Here is a 26,001-nt window from a genome sequence, read left to right as displayed (position 1 = left end):
CCAAGCAGGAAGGCAACTGAGAAACTTCAACAAACCATTGAGAAACCCAGCCCTGCTTCCTGCAAGCAAAGTATTCAAGCAATAGGACTGAAATATACTCGGAGTCGAGAGTGAATTTCATGCTCTTTATTCAGCTCATAGTCATCAAGGAGAAGAAGAGAAGACGAATGGCTCTTTTCCCAAAACCATCTGCTTATATACATTATTTACACAATGGGCCTTGCGTGATTGGCTACTTCAGGGCTACACCTGTGGGCCAATTATATTGTGGATTGACTTCTGCCTGCAGCCTGATTGGCTGCTCCTACAGGCCAATCAGGTAGCGGATTCACTTCTGCCAGCCGCCTGATTGGCTGCTCCAGCAGGCCAATCAGGTTGCGGATTCACTTCCACCTGGAGTTGGATTGGGTAGCTCCCGCTGATTCTGAATCCTATTGTTCTAGGATTCAGCTCAGTACATAACACCCCTCCCCTCTAAGTTCCAGTCCTGCCCGGGAAGTTGCATTCGTAGTCCCCAAGGTCTGCTGGCCGCCTCCGTGTGCGTTGTGGCCTGGGGTGTTCCTTGGTCAGGGGTTCTGGTTCTGGCTCGTGTTCCGAGGCTGCTGGCTGTGCCGGGGCTGTCTGGTCTGGCGCCACTGAACCACTAGGTTGTGACTCTGGTTCCGGTGTCCTTCCAGCCTCAGGGCGCCCCTCTCTGCCTACTGCTTCTGCTTCCCCTGCCCACCCCTCTCGCTCTACAGGCCTCACTGCCCTGCTGTCCCCTTGGGACCCCTCTGTCCCGCTCTCCTCCCGGGTTCCTCCTGGGAATCGTCGCCGTAGCTGGTCGCAGTGGCGGCGCCAACATTGCCCCCCTTCCGTTAGTACCTCGTACGACACGGGACCGGTCACCTTGGTGACTGTGGCAGGTACCCATGCTGGGCCTGCCCCAAAATTCTTTGCATACACTGGGTCCTGGGCCACAAATGTCCGGGGGTTCCTGCCATTCCCCACCACTACCTCATCCTGAGCTCTGTCGGGGTGAAGTCGGTCCAGTCTAGTTGCAAGGCGCCGGCCCATGAGTAGTTCAGCTGGGCTCCGGCCCGTCGTTGTGCTTGGGGTGCTGTGCTGTGCTAGAAGAAATGCGGCAAGGCGGTATTCCCAGTCCCCTTGTGTTATGCGGCGGAGGCTGTCCTTGGTGGTCCGCACCATGCGCTCCGCTTGGCCATTGGTGGCAGGGTGGAATGGTGCTGAGCGGATGTGGCGGATGGCGTTCTGCGCTGTGAAGGTCTGGAACTCCTCTGACGTGAATGCGGTTCCATTGTCCGAGACGAGGGTGTCAGGGAGCCCGTGGGTTGCAAACAGCTTACGTAGTACCCGGATGGCTGCCGCCGTAGAAGTGGACGGTACCAGTGCGACCTCCAGCCATTTGGTGTAGGAATCCACCACTATGAAGAATGTTTTTCCCTGGAAGGGGCCAGCGAAGTCCACGTGCAAGCGTGACCATGGATGTCGGGCGGACTCCCAGGGCTGGACTGGGGCCCTTGGGGGATCCGGGCGGGATTCTTGGCAGGTCTGGCAGTGTTGGACCCAGGCCTCTATCTCTCTGTCAATCCCCGGCCACCACACATAACTCCTGGCAAGGGCCTTCATCCTCACTACCCCTGGGTGTGTCTCGTGTAGGGCTGTGAGGACCCTTTTGCGGAGGGGCTGGGGAACAACAACCCTGCTTCCCCATAACAGGCACCCCTTGTGGGCCGACAGTTCATGTTTGCGGTTTGTGTAGCCAGCGAATTCTGGCCCGGGGCTGCTGCTGGGCCATCCTCGCCACACCCAGTCCAGGACCCGGGAGATGACCCTATCTTTTGTGGAATGGTGCGCAACTTCTTGTGCCTGAATGGGTCGGTCGGGAAGCAGCTCCAGGGTCATAACCTCTTGCGCAGGCGCTGGGTCGGGGCCTGTTTCTGGTAGTGGTAGCCTGCTGAGTGCGTCTGCGTGGCCCATCGCCTTCCCAGGGCGGTGGATTAGTGCATACTGGTAGCCGGCAAGGAAAATTGACCACCTGAGGACACGTGGAGACAACACTTGGGGGGTCTGCTTCTCGGGGGCAAACAGGCCAAGCAACGGCTTGTGGTCAGTCACTATGGTAAAGGGCCGCCCGTACAAGAAATCATGGAATTTTTTTACGCCCTTCACGATTGCCAGACCCTCCTTGTCAATCTGTGAGTAGTTTCGTTCGGCTGCAGCAAGCGTCTGGGAGAAGTATGCCACCGGCACCTCTCTTCCATCCGGGAGTTGGTGTCCCAGGACAGCGCCGATGCCATAGGGAGAGGCGTCGCATGCCAGCACCACTGGCAGCCTCTCGTCGAAGTGTGCCAAGACCGAGTTCGAGACGAGCAAGTCCTTGACTGCCTGGAATGCGGCCCTTTGTCGCTGGCCCCACACCCAGGGGCCCTTTTATCTAGGAGTCTGTGTAGGGGCTCCGCTACCGCTGCCTTATGGGGAAGGAAGGCATGGTAAAAGTTCAATAGTCCCAAGAATGACTGAAGTTCGGGCTTGCTCTTGGGCGCTGGGGCCTCACAAATGGCCCGTACCTTGTCACCGGTTGGATGGACCCCTTCTGCGTCCACCTTAAATCCCAGAAAGTCCACCTGCGGCACTCCCAGTAAACACTTTTCCCGCTTCACCTTGAGGCCCGCCGTCTGGAAACGGTGCAGGACGGAGCGGAGGCGGTCCTCAAATTCCTCTGGTGTGGGCCCGGCGATCAGTACATCATCGAAGAAGGGGGTGACGCCAGGAATCCCTTTAAGGAGAGAGTCCATTAGATTCTGGAATATGCCTGGTGCCACGCTAACGCCAAATTGCAGCCGCTTTACTCTGAATGCCCCTCTGTGCGTCACAATCGTCTGAGCCTCTGCTGTGGCTTCGTCCACAGGCAACTGTTGATACGCTTGGGCCAAGTCCAGTTTGCCAAAGATTTTTGACCCAGCCAGGGTGGCGAGGACATGGCTGACCACTGGCACTGGGTATGCATGGGCCGTGAGAGCCTTGTTTATGGTGCATTTGTAGTCTGCACAGATGCGGACCGAACCGTTAGGCTTGACGGGTGTGACAATTGGAGTTTCCCAGGGGGCGTTGGGCACCGGCTCCAGCACTCCTTGCTCCACGAGCCGGTCCAATTCCTCGTCTATGCGGGGTTTCAGGGCGAACGGGACCCGGCGGGCCTTGTGCCTGATGGGTCGTACAGCGGGGTCTAGCTGTAGGGCAATGGGGGGTCCTGTATATCGTCCCAATGCCCCATCGAAAACCCCTGGAAACTCTTTGCATATGGCGTCCACGTCCACTTGTAAGCTAGTGCGGTTCACCCCGGTAACGGCTAGCCCCAGAGGTCCAAACCATGCCAGTCCCAGTAAGCTAACGTAGGGGCCCTTAACTACCAGCAAGTCCAATTGTTGCTTTCGCCCTCGATATTGCACCCTGAAGGTCCCCACCCCCATTGTAGGGACCTTACGTTTCTGGAAGTCCCGGAGGGTGAATGGGGCCGGCCTTAGTTTGGGACCCCCATTAGGGCACAGTTCCCTTAATGTTCGGGCCGAGATTATGGATAGAGTTGAACCCGTGTCCAGCTCCATGCGGCATGGGGCTCCCTCTATCTGTACCTCTATATAAATTTTCTCTGTGCTGGGATGGGGCAACTGGAATACCTGGTAGTCCGTGATCTCCGTCGAGTTGCCTTGGTGCATGGTGCCGTGTGCCCTGGGGCTCCTGGGTCGGTCATCTGATGCTTGTCGACGGGTGAGTCGAGCCCGACACACCCGGGCGATGTGTCCCAATTTTCTGCACTGCCTGCACTCTGCGTTGCGGAAACGACAGGTCCTCCTCTCGTGGTTCTCCCCGCAGCTTGCACAGTTCCCTCCTTCTCGTCGAGGCTGCTGTGGTGTGTGTGCGGCTTGAGTGCGCCGCTGTACTCGGTGTACTTCCTCCCTGTCAGATTCGGATTCGTCGGTGAGGTCTTCGTGGTAGACCCTCGGTTGGGATGGCGGGGCCGGTCGTGCCTCTTGCGTTGACCTCTCGGCGGCTTCGGTTGCCAGGGCTTCCTCCAGAGCAATCTGGAACGTGAGGTCTTTCTTGGCGTAGAGGCGTCGTTGCAACATCTCGTCCCTCAGGCCACCGACGAGGCGGTCACGAAGCATGTTCTCCAACTCTGAGAAGTTGCATAACCGGGCGGCTTGGCGGAGGGAGGTCACAAACCCAGTTATGGTTTCCCCCGGGGCTTGCCGCTTTGCGTAGAAGGCATTTCGGCAAGCTACCACCGAGGGCTGTGGTGAAAAGTGCTCCTTCAGCCGTTCCATTATTGTTTTGTAAGAGACGGTAGCGACATCTCTAGGTGCAAGGAGAGCCCGGGCGATTTCAAACGTCTCCTCTCCACAGACGCTGAAGAATGTCGCCCTCTTCATGGCATCGTTGGTGACTTCTTTCGCTTGCAGGAGGAAGTTGAAACGGGCGGCGTACCCTTCCCAGTCTCCTGATGCTGGTTTGAATGGCAAGAAGCTGCTGTCGGTTGCCATTCTGGGTTCCTTGGGTCCTGGAGCTGAAGCCTGGATGCACGGTGCGATGCAGCGGTGCAGCAGGTGGCGGTGCTGCGGTGCAGTGCGTGGTGGCGGTCAGCTCAGCAGGATCCCACCTTCGTCGCCAGTGAAATATACTCGGAGTCGAGAGTGAATTTCATGCTCTTTATTCAGCTCATAGTCATCAAGGAGAAGAAGAGAAGACGAATGGCTCTTTTCCCAAAACCATCTGCTTATATACATTATTTACACAATGGGCCTTGCGTGATTGGCTACTTCAGGGCTACACCTGTGGGCCAATTATATTGTGGATTGACTTCTGCCTGCAGCCTGATTGGCTGCTCCTACAGGCCAATCAGGTAGCGGATTCACTTCTGCCAGCCGCCTGATTGGCTGCTCCAGCAGGCCAATCAGGTTGCGGATTCACTTCCACCTGGAGTTGGATTGGGTAGCTCCCGCTGATTCTGAATCCTATTGTTCTAGGATTCAGCTCAGTACATAACAAGGACCAATGGGGTTATTTATGAAAACATGTCCTGTGATATTTTAGAAGTAGAAGAATCCAAATCAGAGAATGACTTTGACGATTCATTTTCTCTATATATTCATTCAGTAACAAGCTCTATATTGGTTTAATCAGCTGCCACCAATTTTGTATCTGGATAATGGGTTTGTGTATTTTCTAAAGAGCTGTGTTATGTTCTATTCTTTTTATGTGGGCTGCCTTGGGAGGATTTTCCCTCCGAGGCAGCATACAAGTTCTGAAATAAATGAATAAAACAAATAGCGCAACATCAGTATGCTGATGGCACCCAGCTCTATCTCTCTGTTTCATTTGAATTTGGAGAGGCGGGACAGGTGCTGGGCCAGTTTGGAGTTGGTAGTGAACTGGATGTGGGCCAATAAATTGAAAAGGAATCCAGACAAGACCAAGGTGCTGTGTCTTCCAGGTTATTGAGATCTGGATGTGGGAACACAGCCTGTTCTGGATGAGGATGCACTCTCCCGAAAGGAGCAGGTACTTTGCCTGGAGGTGCTCCTGGATCCAGCACCGCCAACGGAGCACCAGGTGGCTTCAGTGGCAAGAAGCACCTATTTTCAGCTCTGGCTTGTTTGCCAGCTAGTCTTTCCTGGACAAGGAAAATGTGGCCATAGTTACGCGTGTTCCGGTAATTTCCACCCACCCAGTTGGACTACTGTAATGTACTGTGCATGTGGCTTCCCCTGAAGGTGGCCCAGAAGCTGAAACTGCTGGAGAATGTGGCGGCCTTGCTACTGACAGGTATCACTGGGCAGGTGCCCATTTTATCAGTTTTGAAAGATCTGCAGCGATAGCCACTTTGCTTCCGGGCCCAATTCAATGTGCTTCTGTTAACATAGGTAAAGGGACCCCTGACCATTAGGTCCAGTCGTGACCGACTCTAGGGTTGCGGCGCTCATCTCACATTATTGGCCGAGGGAGCCAGCATACAGCTTCCAGGTCATGTGTCCAGCATGAGAAAGCCACTTCTGGCAAACCAGAGCAGCACATGGAAACGTCATTTACCTTCCCGCCAGAGTGGGAAGGTATTTATCTACTTGCACTTTGATGTTCTTCCGAACTACTAGGTTGGCAGGAGCTGGGACCGAGCAACGGGAGCTCACCCCATTGCAGGGATTCGAACCGCCGACCTTCTGATCGGCAAGCCCTAGGCACTGTGGTTTAACCCACAGCGCCACCTGCGTCCCTCTGTTAACATAGAAAACTCTAAATTACTTGGGTCCCAGATATCTGATTGAGTGCTTCTTCCCATGTCAATCTGAATGAGCATTGCATTGCATTGCTTCTATTATGGAATGTGGTTTGAGAATAAGTGGTGAGCAGTGGCAGCCCCTAGCCTTTAATAATGTGCACCCTTCAGAGGTGCATATTGCACGGATATTGTACAACAGCAGTGAGGAACTCAATCTGGCCCATGAGTCAGTTTTCCCCAAACCCAGTGCCGGATTTATGTATAAGCTTAAAAAGCTATAGCTTAGGGCCCCACAAAAAATTAAAGGAAAAAGAAAGATGTACATTTCCAAAATACAAGATAAAAAAACAAATAAAATAAAACCTACATACAGCAACAGTATTTTGTGTTGTGTAGGCTCCTATCATTGTAAGTAATGGACCTCACTTGCTAGCCTGCTCCCTAAAATATCACATATAAAAGGGCCCCATTACCTTCAGTAGCTTAGGGCCGCATCAAACCTAAATCTGGCCCTGCCCAAAGCACACCCATTGTACCCTTGACATCATGTTATGTCAGGTGTGGGACACATAAAGACATGACTGCAAAGGGGAAATGGGGAGTCTTAAAGTGCACTCCTGACCATCCCTTGACAAACTTGTTCTCAAAGCTGGCCAGCCGAGTGAAGTGGGGCAAGGAAGTGGGTACAAGATCATATCTTTAATGCAGGGGTCAGCAACCTTTTTCAGCCGTGGGCCAGTCCACCGTCCCTTAAACCGTGTGGGGGGCCAGACTATTTTTTTTTTGCGGGGGGAAATGAACGAATTCCTATACCCCACAAATACCCCAGAGATGCATTTTAAATAAAAGGACACATTCTACTCATGTAAAAACATGCTAATTCCCGGACCGTCTGTGGGCCGGATTGAGAAGGCGATTGGGCTGCATCCGACCTATGGGCCTTAGGTTGCCTACCCCTGCTTTAACGTTTCATTTGGATTTCCTTCCTATCTCCAGTCTTCCTATCTCCAGCCTGCTGCTGGGCCAACAAAGTATTCACCTGGTTCAGCGCGTTATGTTCACAAGGAAAGGGAAAGCAGAAGCACAGCGGCAAATTGTTGGTGTTGAGGCTAAGTCCATCCAAAAACGTGGCCACACATTTTGCAAAGAATTCAAAAAGCTGGAAAAGAAAGCACGGTATTATGAGTACATTCAACTCACCTCAGGGCCCGATGCCAACAAAACAAATGACGACAGCAAATATTTGCTAGCAGTGTAGAACCTGAAATTTCACCAGTAGTGTGATCTCACCAAATCACCCAGTAGGGTTGGTTTTTTTTATCAACCTCTACCACTATATTAGGGACTGTGGCACTGTGGGTTAAACCATAGCGCCTAGGGCTTGCCAATCAGAAGGTTGGCAGTTCAAATCCCTGTGACAGGGTGAGCTCCCGTTCCTCGATTCCAGCTCCTGCCAATCTAGCAGTTCGAAAGCACGTCAAAGTGCAAGTAGATAAATAGGAACCGCTACAGTGGGAAGGTAAACGGCGTTTCTGTGTGCTGCTCCGGTTCGCCAGAAGCGGCTTTGTCATGCTGGCCACATGACCTGGAAGCTGTATGCCAGCTCCCTCAGCCAATAATACGAGATGAGCGCCGCAACCCCAGAGTCGGCCATGACTGGACCTAATGGTCAGGGGTCCCTTTACCTTTTAACCACTTTATTTATTATTATTATTATTATTATTATTGTTAGTGTTAGTGTTAGTGTTAGTGTTAGTGTTATTGTTATTGTTATTGTTATTATTTAAAATCTAAATGTACACAAGATAGAAACAAATCTTTTAAAAAGGGAATGGCTCTGACGATGCTTAACCAAGACAGGTTCTGCTAGATACACCCAGAATATGACTCAGTATAAGGCAGGTTCCCATGTACGTGGCAGAATCTGTCTTTTTCCTGTGGTGACAAATACCTGTTTTGGGTAGGAATTTAATTCAGAAAAAATATATTTGCAGGTAAAGGTAAAGGTAAAGCGACCCCTGACCATTAGGTCCAGTTGTGACAGACTCTGGAGTTGCGCGCTCATCTCGCATTATTGGCAAAGGGAGCCGGCGTATAGCTTCCAGGTCATGTGGCCAGCATGACAAAGCCGCTTCTGGCGAACCAGAGCAGCGCATGGAAACGCCGTTTACCTTCCCGCCGGAGCGGTTCCTATTTAACTACTTGCATTTTGACGTGCTTTCGAACTGCTAGGTTGGCAGGAGCTGGGACCGAGCAACGGGAGCTCACCCCGTCACAGGGATTCGAACCGCTGACCTTTTGTAGGGGAAATTAATAAGGTAAAGGATGTAGAGCAGTAAGAATAAGGAAGAGCAGTAGGAAAAATAGAGAAGAGGAATCAGAATACATGTTAGCCCCTCACTGTATTCAGTGGGGCTGATTCCTGTGTGCATGTAAGATGGCAACTGAAGGGCCCCTGGATGAGTAAGTCAATATAAATGATAGGCTACAGGGAAGAAAGGTTCTCGCAGGGCATTGGGCAGAGAAGAGTGCCAGAAGAGTAAAATGATCAAGGAGGGGCAGGGTGAGATGAAAGAGCGGCTAAGTGGGAGCATGAGAAAGAAAACATCTGAAAATCAATACAATAATTTTAAATTCAAGGCAAAGGAAGAAGCTTGTGAAGAGAGCAGAAGGTGCATTTATGAATATTTGTGCTCATGATGGTAACTGGTTGGATAGACTGCTTCATTTCCAGTCCGTGCATGTCCCATAGCTTTCTGTTGTCATCCTGTAATTCGTCATACCACAAATGTTTCAGTTTTGGTTTGTCTTGCTTTTGTTATGCTATAGCTCAAGAAAGTGCCCTTCCAGGTGGTAGTAATAATGCACTAACAGTGCAGAAGCACGGCAAAGCAACTAATAAAGTGGAATGGTGTGCAGATGGTCCAGTATCAATCCAGCACTAATGCATTGCTATTCCATCAAAGACATATTGCAGAAGATATCAGCAACCCAACCCAACCCAACCCATAACAACAAGTGAAATGGATTAAGTAAACTGAAGAACTCAAGACAGAGGAATTATACCTGCTCCCCACTGCCATTGACAATATTCTCAGTAATTGGAAAGTTCTTTTTCTTCATCACAGGTGCATCCTTATCTGATAGTTGCAAGAGCATGATCTTCAAATGATCCTTCTTCATTTCTAAACCCAAAAAATCCCCTGTCTCTGAAAAATAGATGTGAACATTAGGATATATAGTGATCAAGACTGTCCATGTCTCATTCATATGGTTACCATATAACTTCCTTTTAAAATGCTATAAAGGGGGAAGCTGGAAATGAGGTGGGGGGGGAGGTGTCTATCACCAGGACTGTTTGTTTGTTTAGCCCAGCTTTGCTGCTAATCAATGGGCAATCTTAAATTAGAATATGAATTATTATATGGTCAATAAACACTGATAGATCATTTTCCATGAGGGGCAGTAAGAAACTGTCCAGGGTTTCAGTGGCACACAATAACAAATACAAAATGCAGTAGGCCAATCATCACTTAGGTTCATCATCATATGTGACTAGGTCAGGGTCCAGCAACCTTTTTCAGCCGTGGGCCGGTCTACCGTCCCTCAGACCATTTGGTGGGCCGGACTATATGGCTTACCTTCCAAGTCCCGGGCTGCAGAATCCGGGACCGGCAGCCGTGTGACACCGGAAGTGCGTCGACGCAACGTCCGGTGTCGCTCCGCCCATCTATGGGCACCAAAAATGGCTGCCGCCGACACCGGAAGTTGCGTCTACGCATTTCCGGACATGCGTAGATGCAACTTTTGAAGCCGGTGGTGGCCATTTTTGGTGCCCATAGAAGGGCAAATCAGAAAGAAAAAAATGGCCGCCGGCAGGAGAAAATTACGGAGAAAAACGGGAGACGAAGTGATACGGGGGACCACCGGGAAAAGGTAAGTAAAAACGGGGGGTTCCCGGAGAAAACGGGATACTTGGCAGCTATGCTATATTGGGGGGGGGTGAATGAATTCCTATGCCCCACAAATAACCCAGAGATGCATCTATATAAATAAAAATGTAAATGGAGGTACTGACTCGCCTGGGTGGGGATTGGGGGGAGGAGGGGATGGAATAGGTCAGGACACGGTGGGGCCAGTCACAGGGATAAGCTGGGGGTGGGGGGGAGGAGGGGTGGGATACGTCATGGCTCGACACAGGGTGGTGGCAGTCACAGGGATTAGCCATGGCAACGCGTGGCAGGGCCAGCTAGTTTTAAATAAAAGGACACATTCTACTCATGTAAAAACACCAGGCAGGCCCCACAAATAACCCAGAGATGCATTTTTTTAAAAAATTAAAAAATGCTGATTCCCGGACCATCCACAGGCCGGATTGAGAAGGTGATTGGGCCGCATCCAGCCCACGGGCCTTAGGCTGCCTACCCCTGGACTAGGTGCTGAATGGTAATAGTAATTAAGAGTCACCAGGCTCCATGCATAGGTTTCTAAACTGAAACCAGCTCAGTTGGTTAGTGTGTGGTGTTACTGGTGCTAATAATACCAAGGTTGCAGGTTCGATCCCTGTATGGGACAGCTGCACATTCCTACATTGCAGGGGTTGGACTTGATGAATCTCAGGGTCCCTTCCAACTCTGCAATTCTATGATTCTATGATTCTATAATTCTGTTGAAGCAGACTAGTCTCTTGGCGAGTCTGTGGAAGTGATTTCAACCTAGCTGTTTCTGCTAGTGATGCAAAGGCAGGAGCTGTCACTGCATACTTATTATTATTATTATTATTATTATTATTATTATTATTATTATGACTATTATGACTATTATGACTGTTATGACTATTTATATCTCGCCTTTCCTCCCAAAGGGCTGGTAGTAGCATCTGTACTTTAGAGGGTATCTATGTGTTTTTAAGGATTCTACTGAGCTTCTTCTACAACACAGTTCTGCCCCTTAACAAGAAGGGTCATAGCTTAGTGGAAGAGCAACTGTGTTGCATGCAGGAGGTCTCAGGTTCAATTCCCGGTATTTGCAGGTAGGGCTGGGAGAGTCAGTTCCTTGTCTGAAGCTCTGGAGAGCTGCTGCCCGAAAACACAGACAATACTGAGCTAGATCGACCAATGGGTCTGACTCAATGGTCCAAGAAATGTACAAAGGTGGCAGGTGCTGCTTGGCAACCTGTGCTCAACAAGACCACAGTTGTATGTGTTAGCCTACCAAGCCACACAACCCTAAGTAGAGCCCAAGCCCTTCATCCTCACTTAGATGACTGCCTACTGTCTCATTCCACAGGCCACCTCTCAGCCAATACCAGCATTGTTACCACCATGCTAGACAGGCAAACTGTGGACAGATGCAGATTACCAGTATCTGAAGAAGTGTGCATGCACACGGAAGCTCATACCTATGACAAACTTAGTTGGTCTCTAAGGTGCTACTGGAAGCAATTTTTTTATTTTTTGTTTCGACTACGTCAGACCAACACAGCTACCTACCTGTAACTAGTACCAGATTCTGGGGTATTCTTGCACATGCTGGACAGACAAGGAAACCGCTCCTTCGCAAGACTCTGTGCATGATTTAATAACATTTCATCTTTCTCTTTGTCTCTCTCCCCCTCCCCCCGCCCACCGCCCTTCCAAAAATGTGCATCCCTGTGTATGCTCAGAGATTCACAAACCAGTACTTGGAAGTTTTGAAGCCAAATATGGCGATCGGGAAGCCAGGATGTTGTGGAAAATAATGTGGAGTTGGAACAAAAGTGTGGAAAGGAATGGTATTCAAAGTACAGCTACATGGGCTGTTTAAAAAATTGGCAGCCCAGTGCAAGCTGTAAAGGAATCTGGAGTCAGCCATTGGTTTTCAACAGGTGGGTCAACTCAGGACCCACTCAGAACCCCTAATCCAAGGTGGCCCACAACAGCAGGACTATCGCCAAACAAATATATTGGGCGGAAATTAAGAAATGGGGCCCTCAAATGCATGTTTGGGTTAAAAGTAAGTCCTAGGTCTGAAAAGGTTGAAGACTATGGGTCTAGACTAGGTCTCCAGCTGTTTTTGGACTACAACTCCCATCATCCCTAGCTAGCAGGATGGTGGGAATTGTATTCCTAAAACAACTGGAGACCCAAGTTTGGGAAACACTGGTCTAGACATCAGTTCAGGCAAACTGCCAAAAGGGAAACACACTTACCAGTGCCATCAGTCAAGGTACAAACGTAAGAAGGCAGCATGGGTAAAGCGCGGCCATCTTTAGCCTTCTCCTTGAGGCCATTCTGCATGGCTAAATACACAGAATCCCTCACATGTTCAAGCTGCTCCTTGGGTAGATGAAAGGCCTGTACATGTTTCTGGATCTGGTCAGAAACAGGAGCGCTTTTAGAGGCAGCACGGTGGGGAATCAGTTTGTGATCTTCCCTGGCTTCAGCACTGGACGTGCCCACAAAAGAACTTCTCTTTAACCTGGGAACAAAATTCATCTCCCTGGAGATTTGTCGTGAAGCTGTAGGTGCAGGTGTTTGTGTTTGTGTTTGTGAAAAGGCGACAGCTAAAAAAGAGGACTCACTGGCCTCAGAGCCCTGCTTCTTGGGAAAAGAGGAAAAGCTTAAATTACGTCTGGAGGCTGAGTCGAAGGAACTAGGTCCCGAATTAAGAGCGATAAATGTGTTGGAGGCTGAGTTGGATTCCAGCGAGGTATTTAACACAAAGGAAAACCTATGACGGTCCTCGGAAGCTGGATTGGGACCTGACATGGAATTTAGCATAAAGGAAACTTTAGAAGACAGATTGTCGTTACTGTCTCTCCGACTGCCTCGGCCGCGCTCAGACATGGTGTCATCGGTCACAAAAAGCCCTCGTCTGTCAAGTCAGCAAAGGGTGGAAAGAGCGGGGGGGAGAGCGGGGGCGAGGCAGGCCAGCATGTGGGGCTGGGAGTTGAGTCCGGCTCAGGGTGGGGCGCAGAGTAAGGCCAAATGTGAGCGGGCCAGTTTTGAAGCTGTGCGAGTGAGGCATGAACAGACACACGAGGCAGGGTGCAGGAGGGAGAAGTGAAATAGAAAGATCGCAGGGAGGGAGGGAGGGAGGGAGGGTGGCGGAGGAGGAGAGGAGAGAAAGGAGGACTTGGAGCAGGAGGCAGTTGGAAGAGTCCTCAAGAGAGAGAGTGGAATGGAAGCCGGGGGGGCGGGGCGGTAGAATGTGGGGCCACAGAGTTATAAAAAGGGCAGAGGAGACCATATAATTGTCTGCATAGGCCGTTTCATGGTTCATACTGAAAAGCCATTTTTTAAAATAGCCTCTGGAGCTGAGGGCTGGGGAGGAGATTTTAACCTTGCTGTGACTAGACCCCAGCAGTGCCTGCCGCCAAATAAAAGATAGCTGTGGAGTTCACACACTTTCTAATTCAGGTCTTATCTTGTAGGAAGACGTTTCTTTCTTTCTTTCTTTTCCCCACCATTGAAAAAATAGCCTTGCCAATGGAAATTCCAACGCAAGTGCAGACTTTTGTCCCAATTGCTTGGTGGGGCAGAGTGGCCTATGACTAGGGACAAGGGAGCAATTTTCAGTTTGCATTTAAAGCCAGATTTTGTCGCACTTTCCAAAGCAAAATGAGGACTGAAACATAGCTATCCTTCAAGCTTCACACTCATCTGAATTTTGTGATGCAGTTCTCCAGTCAAAAACATTCACAAAAATGCATATGTTAGGGGAAAGTGTGCATAAAAAGGAATTTATTTACAAAAATAACATACAAAAAAGGATTCCATTAGGGGGAAATGCTTGTTAAAATGTGTCAAAAATGCATATAAAGTAGAAATGTATTTGTTAGGAGAAATTCGCACTAGAACGCTGAAGAATTTTCCTGAGGGTTTTTCCTTTAAAAAAACAAAAAAAAACTTCACAAACTGATGCTGAAATGTGGAGAATGGAGTTTATGATTTGAAAAACAAGAAACAGAACAAAAATTGACAGATTCTTCCATTCCAAACTATGCCAGCCTTTCATTGAGGTTCACTTTGGATATCACAGGTTGAGGATCAAGATTGAGACTAAGTAAGCCTACTTCCAGACTGTCACCATTTTGTTTCAGTGCATTCCAAAACTTTAGGCTTGCAGTATTAAAGCAGATTAAATAGTTCTGTCACAGACCACTTTTAACAATCCCTGCTTCCCCTTAGTGCAGCCCGCTCTACCATTACAGTACCAACATCCTAAGTGCAGACCTTACTGAGCGTGAAACATTCTGCCTCAGGAGGCAGTGAGCTTTTCACCACTGGAGGCCTATAAGCAGAGTTTCCCATCCCACAGGTGAAATTCGACTTAGCATCAAGAGGGGAATGTGCTTGCTGAATGAGGTCTGATTGTGCAACAAGATTTTTGCTTCCTCTCCTCTTTCTGCACACCCCCTAAACCTGCCCTGAGGTGTTCTTCAAATCCACCAGAACAGATTCAGGAGGCACAGGGAGGAGGAATGGGGGGGGGGGAGTCATGTTGCACAAGAAGTCCTTGTACCAGAGCATGCAACAACTTAGTTGAACACTGCCCAAAGCAACAAGCCCAAATTTATGGCAAGCTTCGAGGACAAGGACAGAACAGCTAACCAAACAGGTCCATGCTTTTATTACCAGTTGATTGGCAGCTAGGGAAACGTGCTCTTACCTTAGACTCATTGCACTGGCTTCGCATAAGAGCTGCTTCCAGGAGCTTTCCCCCCTCAGAGTTCATTAGAACTGAGCACCTGGCAGGACACCCTGTAAGGAGACAATGGACTGGGTCGAATTCAGCATATGCTTTGCCTTGCATCTCAGATTCAATCTCCAGGCAGGAATGAAAAAGGTGGTCTAGACCTGTTCTTGGCTTCCTGCTTGTGGTTCATCTGTTCATGAGTCCAGGTTCGCCTCTCATGACCAGCCAGACTCTGATTTTTTTTCAAGTTTGTTTCCTCTCCCATGGGAGATGAGCAAAATATGCTTTAAAGAATCAATGGTTTAATGTTGTGTGCAGACCACCTTATTGCCAGTGTAGTAGACAATACTGCTAGATCGACCAATGTCTGATTAACCCAGCAGACGGCAGATTCTTCTGTGCTTCCTGGTCATCCTACCAATTCAAGATGCTGGTATCCATTTTGAATAGCTCGACAAGAGCCTCATAAACGAGTGATTGCATCAGTCACAAGACTTTGTGTTAGTTTTGCTGCAATTGGATAATAGCATGACTACCTCTGGAAGTTATTCCAGTTCCTTGAGTCAAGGGGCTGGTTGCATTAACAACATTTTTAATCTTTAGAGATGCAAGTTAAGGCTAATTGTCCAAGTTCTGGTCATAACAGAACCATGGCAAGTCTGTGGAGCTGTGCTATTTTGATATATGTTCACCCTTATCCGTATAGGATGCCTGATGGTAGCCAATAGTACCTTAGCTGAGATCATTTTCAAGGATGGCCACTGGTGTCAGCCAAAATCTCATCCCTATGACTTGCACTCAGCAGGAGTGCAAAACTTCACACCTGAATGAAGCACATGGTAGTTGCAATTATCTGCTGCTCCACCAACACACTGCAATTAGAAGCAAATGCAAAACACAGCTAGACAGAGTCACGCTGCTATGCTAACCTTAGGATATAGATAATGCATAGTGAGGCAGAATTATCTGGCCACACTATTGCTGGGTGATCTGGCTCATTAAAGACAGTTATGAGGTGGCTTTCTACCATAACTGGCCAATTATTAGAGGGGATGAGATGTGAAACAAGCTGCAAGGACGTGAGTCTCTCTGTGACCCAGTTCACACATAATGTTAAGCGAAACCATGGCTAAGCATGAATGCACAAATGTTTCCCAAGCAAAGATTGCTGAAGGGGGACCCATCAGGCAACATGCAACAGCACACTGTTCTTTCCTGATGAACCACAATAATCCAGAAAGCTGAGCGTATCATTGGTTGCCAGTGCGGCTATAGTGAAGACTGAACCTCATGAACAGTGGCCAGTATCCAACTAAACCGTTTTCATGAGTGCAAGGATTTTCAGGTGTTAATGGAACTTTCTCACCGACTCTTCTCCCCACTCAAACCCTAAATCTTTTCTGGGGAGTCCCCCAACCCTCAGGAGCATATTTTTGGATCACATGGGAAGAAGAGTAAGTAGGGAAGTTCCATTGTGCAGCTAAAGGTCGCTGTGCCAGCATAATAACATAAGAATAGCTTGCTGGGTCAGGCTAATGGCCCATCCAGTCCAACATCCTGTTCTTGGCCAACCAGATCCCTGTGGGAAACCCAAAAGCAAGAGACACATACAGCAACTGGTATTCAGAAGCATTAGTGCCTCCTACCATGGAGGGAGAACATAGCCATCGTGGCTAGTAGCCTCACCCTCCACAAATTTGTCCGATCCTCGTTTAAAGCCATCCAAGTTGGTGGCCATTACTGCCTCCTGTGGGAGGGAGTTCCATAATTCAACTACACACTACAAGAAGAAGCGCTTTAGAAAATAAAATCTGTCCTGAATCTTCCATCATTCAGCTTCCTCGGATATCCATGAGTTGTAGTGTTATGGAAGAGGGAGGAAACTCTTCTCTATCCACTTTTCTCTTGCCATGCATAATTTTATAAACTTTCATCGTGTCACCTCTTACTTAAATCTTCTCTAAACTAAAAGGTCCCAAATGCTGCAAACTTCATAGGGGAGTTGTTCCATCCCCTTGGTCATTTTGGTAACCCTTTTGGGTGCATTTTCCAATACTACAATATTTATTTTGAGGTGACATGACCAGAACTGTATACAGTACTCCAAATGCAGTTGCACCATTGATTTGTATAACCAAACAGTTGCATTCCAACCAGAAATGTGAGAGCTCATTTATATGGGAATTGATTTAGACACTAGGAAAGGATATATTGTTTAGTTATTATCCTTCCTTGCTCATGACTGAGAGTACCATCTTTTGCAGCTTTAAACTTGGAAGCGGAGACAAGGTTGATTTAACCTTCTAGAAACAATAATCCCAGCTGTTTGAAGGCAGACTGAATTTTCCCTGATGTTACACCTTTTCTCCCTCTTAAGACACAACAATCAAACATACATTGCTTTGTGAATAAATAAAAGTATTATTTACTTACATAAACTAGGTCTTGAAGCAGCAATAACAGTAGCAAAATGAAGGCAGGTTTATAACTACTATCTGGGTTCCATGATCACTGCAGGTGGTGACAGCAGTCACGAAATTAAAAGACGGCTGCTTCTTGGGAGAAAAGCAATGACAAACCTAGACAGCATCTTAAAAAGCAGAGACATCACCTTGCCGATAAAGGTCCGTATAGTTAAAGCTATGGTTTGTATGTATGGAAGTGAGAGCTGGACCATAAAGAAGACTGATCGCCGAAGAATTGATGCTTTTGAATTATGGTGCTGGAGGAGACTCTTGAGAGTCCCATGGACTGCAAGAAGATCAAACCTCTCCATTCTTAAGGAAATCAGCCCTGAGTGCTCACTGGAAGGACAGATCGTGAAGCTGAGGCTCCAATACTTTGGCCACCTCATGAGAAGAGAAGACTCCCTGGAAAAGACCCTGATGTTGCGAAAGATGGAGGGCACAAGGAGAAAGGGACGACAGAGGACGAGATGGTTGGACAGTGTTCTCGAAGCTACCAATATGAGTCTGACCAAACTGCGGGAGGCAGTGCAAGACAGGAGTGCCTGGCGTGCTCTGGTCCATGGGGTCACAAAGAGTTGGACACGACTAAATGACTAAACAACAAGTTACAAAAGTACAAAATGTAAATTCAAAAATAGTGTCTGAGATGCAGAACTCAGACATGCACCTGCGGTCAGCTTGGAAGCATAATGAAGAAAGTGAAGGCTGCCCAGACAGGAAGTATGTAGTGTTGCAGCTCCCTGCCAAGGCAGACAAAGGAAGTGATCTCATGGAGTTCTTTCTATCAAATTTTAAAGGAAAGGTCTATGAGCCTCAGCCCCTTCATGTGCCTAACTAGCAAAGCATGAATTGTTGATTTGACTGTAATAATGTCCCACAATTTAGGCTAGTGACTGAGTGAACCATGAGTTGGGTAGTTAATCGTTTGTTTAGTCCTCAGATGAGCTACATCCTCACTAGGCAAACAACTGCATCATGGGGGGGGGGAAATAACATTTGGCCTCCTTTATATGCTGTTGCAACGATTACCAAGATACAGTATGTGGAATACTATCAACATTGAAATATATTGTTGTATTCATGTTACACTTTAAAGGTTATTTTATATTCTCTCCATGAAGAAAAGGAAAGAACCAGCCAGCAACGAATGACCAAAAATGAAGGCCTCTGAAATCTATAAGAAAGGAAGGTGATCCTAAGAGAGACATTAGCAAAAGGCATCTGGATGGAGGAAATGTGAGACTGAGATGGGGGACAAGATACAGGGTGGGCACCTCCAGCTGGAGATAAGATACTTTTTTCAGAGGATAGGAGGTAATTTATAAGAGAGATTGTGTATACTCATCCTATCTTTGCCTCTGGTAAACAAATTTTGCAGCTTTATGTTTTTCCAAAAACTGAGAATAGGCTATAATGAACGATATTTGATTTAGTCATGTTTTTTAAACGGGGTATTGGCATCATTAAGCATTTGTTTTATTTGTTCCAAAGTACTGGAACCAGTGCTATTTTGTGTGGGGGTTTTTTTTAAAAGAAGTATCAGTACTCAAATCTTGATAAAAGTGCAGTGGGAGCCAGCACAAATTAGTTGCCATGGGAAGCAAAAGGAGAGGCGACAGCACTCTGCACCAGTGAGTACTATCACAAAAAAGCTCTGATTGCAAAGTTCAGAAATTTTAGTTTACAACTGAAATTATATCTTCACAGTAAAGGACAAAGTGAAGATCAGAGGAGGGGCTGCACCTCAGTAACAGAGTCTATGCTTTGCCCCAGGTTCAATTCCTGGAAGAGACTGCAGAGATTAATTACCCTTGGGTTCCCTTCCCCTCCTATGATTCAATGAGGAGCAGAGGGTCTTGATGGGTGCCAAGGTGGTGTTTGAGGAGAGGGTGATGTCCATGTTTGCCACAGTGAGGCCTCCTGTTGTAGTCTATTGTCAAGTCATTGAAAGTGCTTGATCAGAAAATAGCAAGCAACGTAACAATTAGATGAGGACTTTATGAATGCTACCTTTATATCTGACTATTCTTTTAACTGCATCTGGATTACAACTGAACCCTGTTTAGACAGCATTGGACTATCCTGCATCAAGAGAGCTGTTCCCAGCTTTGGCAGAGTAATTTTCTTCCTTCATCCAGTTGGCAATGGTTTGACTTGTTGTCACCTCTGTAGAGGATCACTTAAAAAATTTTTTTTAAAATAGTCTAATGGAGAAGCACGCATTTACAACAAAACAAAACAAAAACATGGATAAATCTGACAACGCAATTGTAGAAATCACCTTCTGCTGAAAAACCCAAAGGAACAACAACAAAAATAAAGTCTTATTCAACTTCTTTATCAATGACTTGGATGATGGGCTTGAGGGCATCCTGATCAAGTTTTCAGATGACACCAATTTGGGAGTGGTGGCTAATACCCCAGAGGACAGGATCACACTTCAAAATGACCTTAACAGATTAGACAACTGGGCCAAAGCAAACAAGATGAATTTTAACAGGGAGAAATGTAAAGTACTACACTTGGGCAAAAAAAAATGAAAGGCACAAATACAGGATGGGTGACACCTGGCTTGAGAGCAGTACATGTGAAAAGGATTTAGGAGTCTTGGTAGACCACAAACTTGACATGATTCAACAGTGTGATGCGGCAGCTAAAAAAGCCAATGCAATTCTGGGCTGCATCAATAGGAGTATAGTATCTAGATCAAGGGAAGTAATAGTACCACTGCTCTGGTCAGACCTAACCTGGAGTACTGTGTCCAGTTCTGGGCACCACAGTTCAGGAAGGATACTGAAAAGCTGGAATGTGTCCAGTGGAGGGCAACCAAAATGGTCAAAGGCCTGGAAACGATGCCTTATGAGGAACGGCTTAGGCAGCTGGGTATGTTTAGCCTAGAGAAGAGAAGGTTAAGGGGTGATATGATAGCCATGTTCAAATATATACGGTAAAAGGATGTCATATAGAGAAGGGAGAAAGGTTGTTTTCTGCTGCTCCAGAGAAGCAGACATGGAGCAATGGATTCAAACTACAAGAAAGAAGATTCCACCTCAACATTAGGAAGAACTTCCTGACAGTAAGAGCTGTTTGGCAGTGGAATTTGGTGCCAAGGAGTGTGGTGGAGTCTCCTTCTTTGGAGGTCTTTAAGCAGATGCTTGACGGCCATATGTCAGGAATGCTTTGATGGCGTTTCCTGCTTGGCAGGGGGTTGGACTGGATGGCCCTTGTGGTCTCTTCCAACTCTATGATTCTATGATTCACTCACCAGATGGAAACAAGTCTTGTCTGGTATGCTTGGTGGAGTAAACAAAGACAGCAGAAGAGGAAAACAGGGGAAGACTGACAACACATGAAAAGCTTGATTGATGGTCAAGTACCATGGAGTCCACTTCCACACACTTTTGTATCTTGGAAAGAACAATAACTTTTAACGAGGCACTTGCCCTTTTGCCAAAGTGTAGTTTGAACTGTTACATGACACCCCAATCTCTGAATGGTGAGAAAAGCCTGGGGTTCCAGGCACTTTCCCAGGGGTCTGTTTCCTTGGAATGATGGAGAAACTATGGTGTCTTTAGAATATATATATTTTATTAACCCATATTTACAACCTGAGCATAAGGCGGAGGGGCTCACATCATTAATACCCCAACAGATATTGCTTCTCCATTAGTCACAACTTTGAATCCAGCACAGAGCAAACATGTCTCTGTGCCTCCAGCTCCCAGCCTGCTTCCAGCTTAGCTCTCACACAGTGCTCTAACTATTGTTGTCCTACCTAGCAACTAGCTGAAGGGGGTGGAGGAAAGGCCCACCCAGCAGCCTGGAAGGCACAATCACTTAGTTGTAGCTCTTGCAGCCTAGCTCAAATCTTTTGGGATGTTGATGAGGGCACTTAAGTGGCCAGCTGATGTCATTGCCTTACACAGAAGCTTGTCTGACCTCTATTAGATTCCAATAAGGCTCTTGATAGTCACAATGTTCTACCTCAACTGTCAGAGGAAATAAGCCTCTGCATGCCAGTTGCTGAGAATCCCAAGTGAGGGAGATGCTGCATAGCTTGGGTACTGCTTGAAGGTTTTCCTTAGGCATCTGGTTGGTCACTGTGAGAAAAGGATGCTGCACCAGATGACCTTCGGACAGATACAGCCAGATTTTTCTTACGTTCTTAAGGGTAAAGGTAAAGGTAAAGGGGACCCCTGACCATTGGGTCCAGTCGTGGCCGACTCTGGGGTTGCGGCGCTCATCTCGCTTTACTGGCCGAGGGAGCCAGCGTTTGTCCGCAGACAGCTTCCGGGTCATGTGGCCAGCATGACTAAGCCGCTTCTGGTGAACCAGAGCAGCACCGTTTACCTTCCCGCCGGAGCGGTACCTATTTATCTACTTGCACTTTGATGTGGTTTTGAACTGCTAGGTTGGCAGGAGCTGGGACCGAGCAATGGGAGCTCACCCCGTCGCGGGGATTCGAACCACCGACCTTCTGATCGGCAAGACCTAGGCTCTGTGGTTTAACCCACAGCGCCACCTGCATCCCGTTCTTAAGGGTAAACTTCACCAAAGCCTGATGATCTAAGGCAGGCATCCCCAAACTGCGGCCCTCCGGATGTTTTGGCCTACAACTCCCATGATCCCTAGCTAACAGGACCAGTGGTCAGGGATGATGGGAATTGTAGTCCAAAACATCTGGAGGGCCGAAGTTTGGGGATGCCTGATCTAAGGGATCCCAGACCAGGCTACAACCCTATTACCAGGAGCAAAACAACTGAGGCTGAACTACAAGCTTAAGCTCATACTTGAGGAAATTTATGGAAACTTTATTTTCCTGTGTACCTATTGTCCATATCTTATGAGATTTGCTGGAGCCAAGCTGAAGCAGGGCTGGAACAGAAGAAGCAACATTCTTCACAATGACTTCATGGCACAGGTCCTTCTCTACAATAGAATGTTCCCTGAGTGACACACACTTTCAGAAATGAAGTGTGTTTTGCCTTGAAAGGTACTTGTTTTCTGAAATAAGATTGGGGAGGGGGATTAAATAGAAAAAAAGAGCTACAAGTGATAGAATTCTTTGTGCATTGGCAGGAGCGAGAGCACGACCAGTAGTGGTGCATGAGGGAGTGTGCTGCTGCTGCTGCTGCATCACTGTCCCAGTGGCAGCAGCACTGATGCTGACTAGGAATGGGATGGGATGGGGCAGGGTGGTGCCAACAGCAGAAAAGTACTGCCCACTGCCGCTGCTCACCCAGTGCTCACGCAGCTTGCTGCCACATTGCCCAACCACCATCCTGGTCCAAAGAAGTAGCTGTGCCCAGGAGGGAAGTGCAATGATGACACACTACTTTTTTTTAATTATATTTTATTGATTTTATATTATAGAGAGAACAAACATACAAAAAGAAAAAATACATAACATATTTTCCACTGACTTCCGTCCACCCTCCCAGAGCCCTCTCCTCCCACCAGAGGGACCCCCGAAAGGTAGGCAGCCGGCAGTGTTTCATTTTATGGTTGAATTTCTCCCCAACCCTCCCTCCCCTCCCCGGAAACCCCCCCTGCCACCGAGAGGCTCCAAGAGAGGGAACGAAGGGGGGGCATCCATCCAGGGGCATAGCCAGGATGAAAATCAGGGGGGGCAAGGGGCGGGGAGCAAGGGGCGGGGGCAAGGGGCGGGGGCGGGGCCACATCGGAGCAGCCCGAAATCGGGCTGCTCCGACTCCCTCCTCCCCCTCCGCGATAGGAAGGGACGAGGGGGAGCCAGGATCAGCCCGAAATCGGGCTGCTCCGACTCCCTCCTCCCCCTCCACGATCGGAAGGGACGAGGGGGAGCCAGGATCAGCCCGAAATCGGGCTGCTCCGACTCCCTCCTCCCCCTCCGCGATAGGAAGGGACGAGGGGGAGCCAGGATCAGCCCGAAATCGGGCTGCTCCGACTCCCTCCTCCCCCTCCGCGATAGGAAGGGACGAGGGGGAGCCAGGATCAGCCCGAAATCGGGCTGCTCCGACTCCCTCCTCCCCCTCCACGATAGGAAGGGACGAGGGGGAGCCAGGATCAGCCCGAAATCGGGCTGCTCCGACTCCCTCCTCCCCCTCCACGATCGGAAGGGACGAGGGGGAGCCAGGATCAGCCCGAAATCGGGCTGCTCCGATCCCCTCCTCCCCCTCTGCAATCGCTGGGGCAGGTGGAGGGAAAGCCCCAGAGCCGACGTCGCCCTTCTCCCTTGCTGGCTGTGGGGCGGAGGGAGGGAAAGCCAGCCAAACGCTTTGCGCGGCTCTGGTGCTTTCCCGCCGCCCGCCCCACAGCCAGCCAGGGAGAAGGGAGACGGCACCGGGCGGGCAGTGGGGCAGGCTGGCCAGTGGCCCTGCTTCTAGGGGGGGCAATTGCCCCCTCCTGCCCCCCCTGCCTACGCCCATGCATCCATCCAACCAATTATCCAAACAAAAGAAAAAGAAACCAAGGGGAAAAAGGAGGGGGAGCAAAAAGAAAAAGACCCCCCTAAAAAGAAAAAGATAAAAAAAGAAGAAAAAGAAAAAATGAAACTAAAAAGGAAAAATAAAAAAATAAAAAAAAATAAAACACCATTGTTACTTATATTTCTGTAATCATTGTCATTGTGTGGACCTCCCCAACCTCCCCCCTACCCCGATTTCCATTTTCAATTCTTATTTAGCAGTATTCTTATTCTTATTCCCATTCTATTTCTACACAAAAAAAAAAAGAAAAATTGACCTTATATTATAAAAACTATCCCAATTTTTAAATCCTCTTTAATCAAACTAAATTAATATTTCCGAATCTTTTCATAATCAAATCTACTCATTACTTTTTTTTTACCTGCCTATTTTTTATCCTCCAAAGAACCTCTTTATTATTCTTACTTTCACAAGTTTTTAAATATCGTTTTTTTTCCCTCCCCACCCCGGTCACGGCCTTTCCCTTCCAGTCCAGTAAGTTCCAAAGTCATCAGTCCAGTTATCAGTCCTTTTTGTCTGTCTTAAATAGTTAAATATTCAATCTTCCTTCAACCCACCCCCTTCCTAACCTGTTTCAAAATCCAAACCCCCCTGTCTCCCCCTCCCCAGTCTTCTTTTCTTCTTTGCTGTCCATTTTTCTCATGGGTGTTCTGTCTCTCCTGTAACTCTTGCATTGCTGACTCCTGTGATCCATCTTTATTCTTTTGATTTTCCTTTTTCCCATCGCTCAGTTCATACGACCATTCCTCATCTTGTGCCCTTTTTTCAGTTAAAACCTTTTCCTGTAATTCTTGTGTTCTTTCTTTAAACAAGTCCTCTTTTTGCAAATCTTGCTCCTTTTCATTTGGCGAGTCCCGTTCTCTGAGCTCCTGTAGGTCTTGGTTTATTTCCCGCAGTTGTTGCTGAGTCTTATACGTCTCTATTCTGAATTCCCATAAGAGTCTTATCACTTTGTCCTTGAACGCAGATGTGTGGTCTTTTGTTGCCATTTTTCCAGCTTGCTGAGGGTGAAGCGAGGCTTGAGAACCAGGAGATGGTTACAAAAGACATATATTGTCACAAGTCCAAACTGGAAACTGTATATAATCCATAATATGTAACTTCAACTTTGAAATTATTTCAGACAGTCAATCAAAGAGTTTTTAAGTATCAAATCCTTGTTAACATCCATCTTCACAATCAGCTTACTGTCCTCTCCGGGCTGCCGATTTCGGGGTAGAGAGAAGCTCTCCCTTTCTTGAAATGCAGGGAATATCAGCCTTGAAATAAATCTCGCCCCTTTACCCTGCCTCCGGAGGTAATTCTTTAAAATAGTCTCTGAAGGAGTTCAAATAGTATACTGCTTTTCGCCGGCACTGGTCTCCCTTTTTATTACCGTGTTTCCCCTTTTTTAAGACACCGTCTTATAACTTTTTTCCCTCAAAAAAACACACGGTGTCTTATTTTCAGGGGATGTCTTGTTTTTATTATATTTTTATGGTACCTATGGTTCCGGGCAGTGGGGCGGCAGGCCTCCCTGGCCAGGCCAGGAAGAGGTGATGCCTTTGTCTTGGTTTTTAAAAATCTTTCTCCCATCCCCCCCCTCAACCGCTCCAAGGTTCCTGCTGCTTTATTTGGGAGGGGGGTGTTTCGCGAAATACCGTAAATGCATAAAGATGAGCAGGGCTGAGGGATCCCGCCCGGCCTTAGACAGGCCACCCGCGCGCCTTCCACCCACCGCATGAGGCCGGCCGAGCTTGGCGAGGCGGAAGGCCTCCGGGGAATGCGGGGCCCGGGCAAGGCAGCACCGAGAGCCCCCACGGCCACCAGGAGACGTGACGCGGCCACCGCCCGCGCAGCCATCACCCTCGTCGCTGCGTCCATTTCATGCCTCTTGCTCAAAGCTAGGCGCGGCGTTCACTGTGCTTGGAAGGAGCCGCGTGCCCATGGCTCATGCAGCAAGGGCCCTCCCGACTCCTTCCCAGGTGCCCCTTTCCCCTCTTCCTTGCTGGTTCCGGGCGGTGGGGTGGCAGGCAGGAAGAGGCCAGGCCGCTGGCTCGGCGCTCCGCCCAGCGCTGCTGGGCACTCTGAGGGCTCGGCGCTGCGGCGCGCTCTGCTCCGCAGCCGCCGG

General features: G+C 48.4%; 2 protein-coding genes across 2 annotated transcripts in view; both read right to left on the bottom strand.

Annotated features, from left to right (window-relative positions):
* Nucleotides 1-25,754, bottom strand: part of HK3 (hexokinase 3) — a 37,831-nt gene extending 12,077 nt beyond the window's left edge. Inside the window, exons 1-5 of the mRNA XM_060271036.1 lie at nt 25,609-25,754; nt 12,888-13,132; nt 12,468-12,776; nt 9,344-9,486; nt 7,317-7,436 (exon numbers count right to left, since the gene is read on the bottom strand). Of these exons, the coding sequence (XP_060127019.1) occupies nt 7,317-7,436; nt 9,344-9,486; nt 12,468-12,776; nt 12,888-13,132; nt 25,609-25,754 (963 nt within the window). The remainder of the gene's footprint in view (nt 1-7,316; nt 7,437-9,343; nt 9,487-12,467; nt 12,777-12,887; nt 13,133-25,608) is intronic.
* On the bottom strand, nt 186-5,032 carry LOC132591718 (uncharacterized protein K02A2.6-like). Its single transcript, XM_060271601.1, has 3 exons — nt 2,463-5,032; nt 1,964-2,379; nt 186-1,804 (listed from the first exon to the last, which is right to left on the bottom strand). Exons 1-3 carry the CDS (start codon nt 4,542-4,544, stop codon nt 475-477), a joined length of 3,828 nt encoding a protein of 1,275 aa, XP_060127584.1. The 5' UTR covers nt 4,545-5,032; the 3' UTR covers nt 186-474.
* Nucleotides 25,755-26,001: the final 247 nt, after the last annotated feature.

The sequence above is a fragment of the Zootoca vivipara genome, chromosome 2 (assembly GCF_963506605.1).
Source record: "Zootoca vivipara chromosome 2, rZooViv1.1, whole genome shotgun sequence".
Taxonomy (NCBI): domain Eukaryota; kingdom Metazoa; phylum Chordata; class Lepidosauria; order Squamata; family Lacertidae; genus Zootoca; species Zootoca vivipara.
The sequence above is the reverse complement of the archived record's forward strand: the minus strand, read 5'-3'. Positions and strand labels throughout refer to the sequence as shown.

Excerpts from the sequence above, each read along its gene's own strand:
- LOC132591718 (XM_060271601.1), bottom strand. The coding sequence starts at position 4,544 with ATGGCAACCGACAGCAGCTTCTTGCCATTCAAACCAGCATCAGGAGAC. Across the intron at positions 2,380-2,462 it reads TTCCCCATAAGGCAGCGGTA|GACTTGCTCGTCTCGAACTC; the intron begins GCGGAGCCCCTA and ends CAGGCAGTCAAG. Across the intron at positions 1,805-1,963 it reads GCGATGGGCCACGCAGACGC|GCGAGGATGGCCCAGCAGCA; the intron begins ACTCAGCAGGCT and ends GGACTGGGTGTG.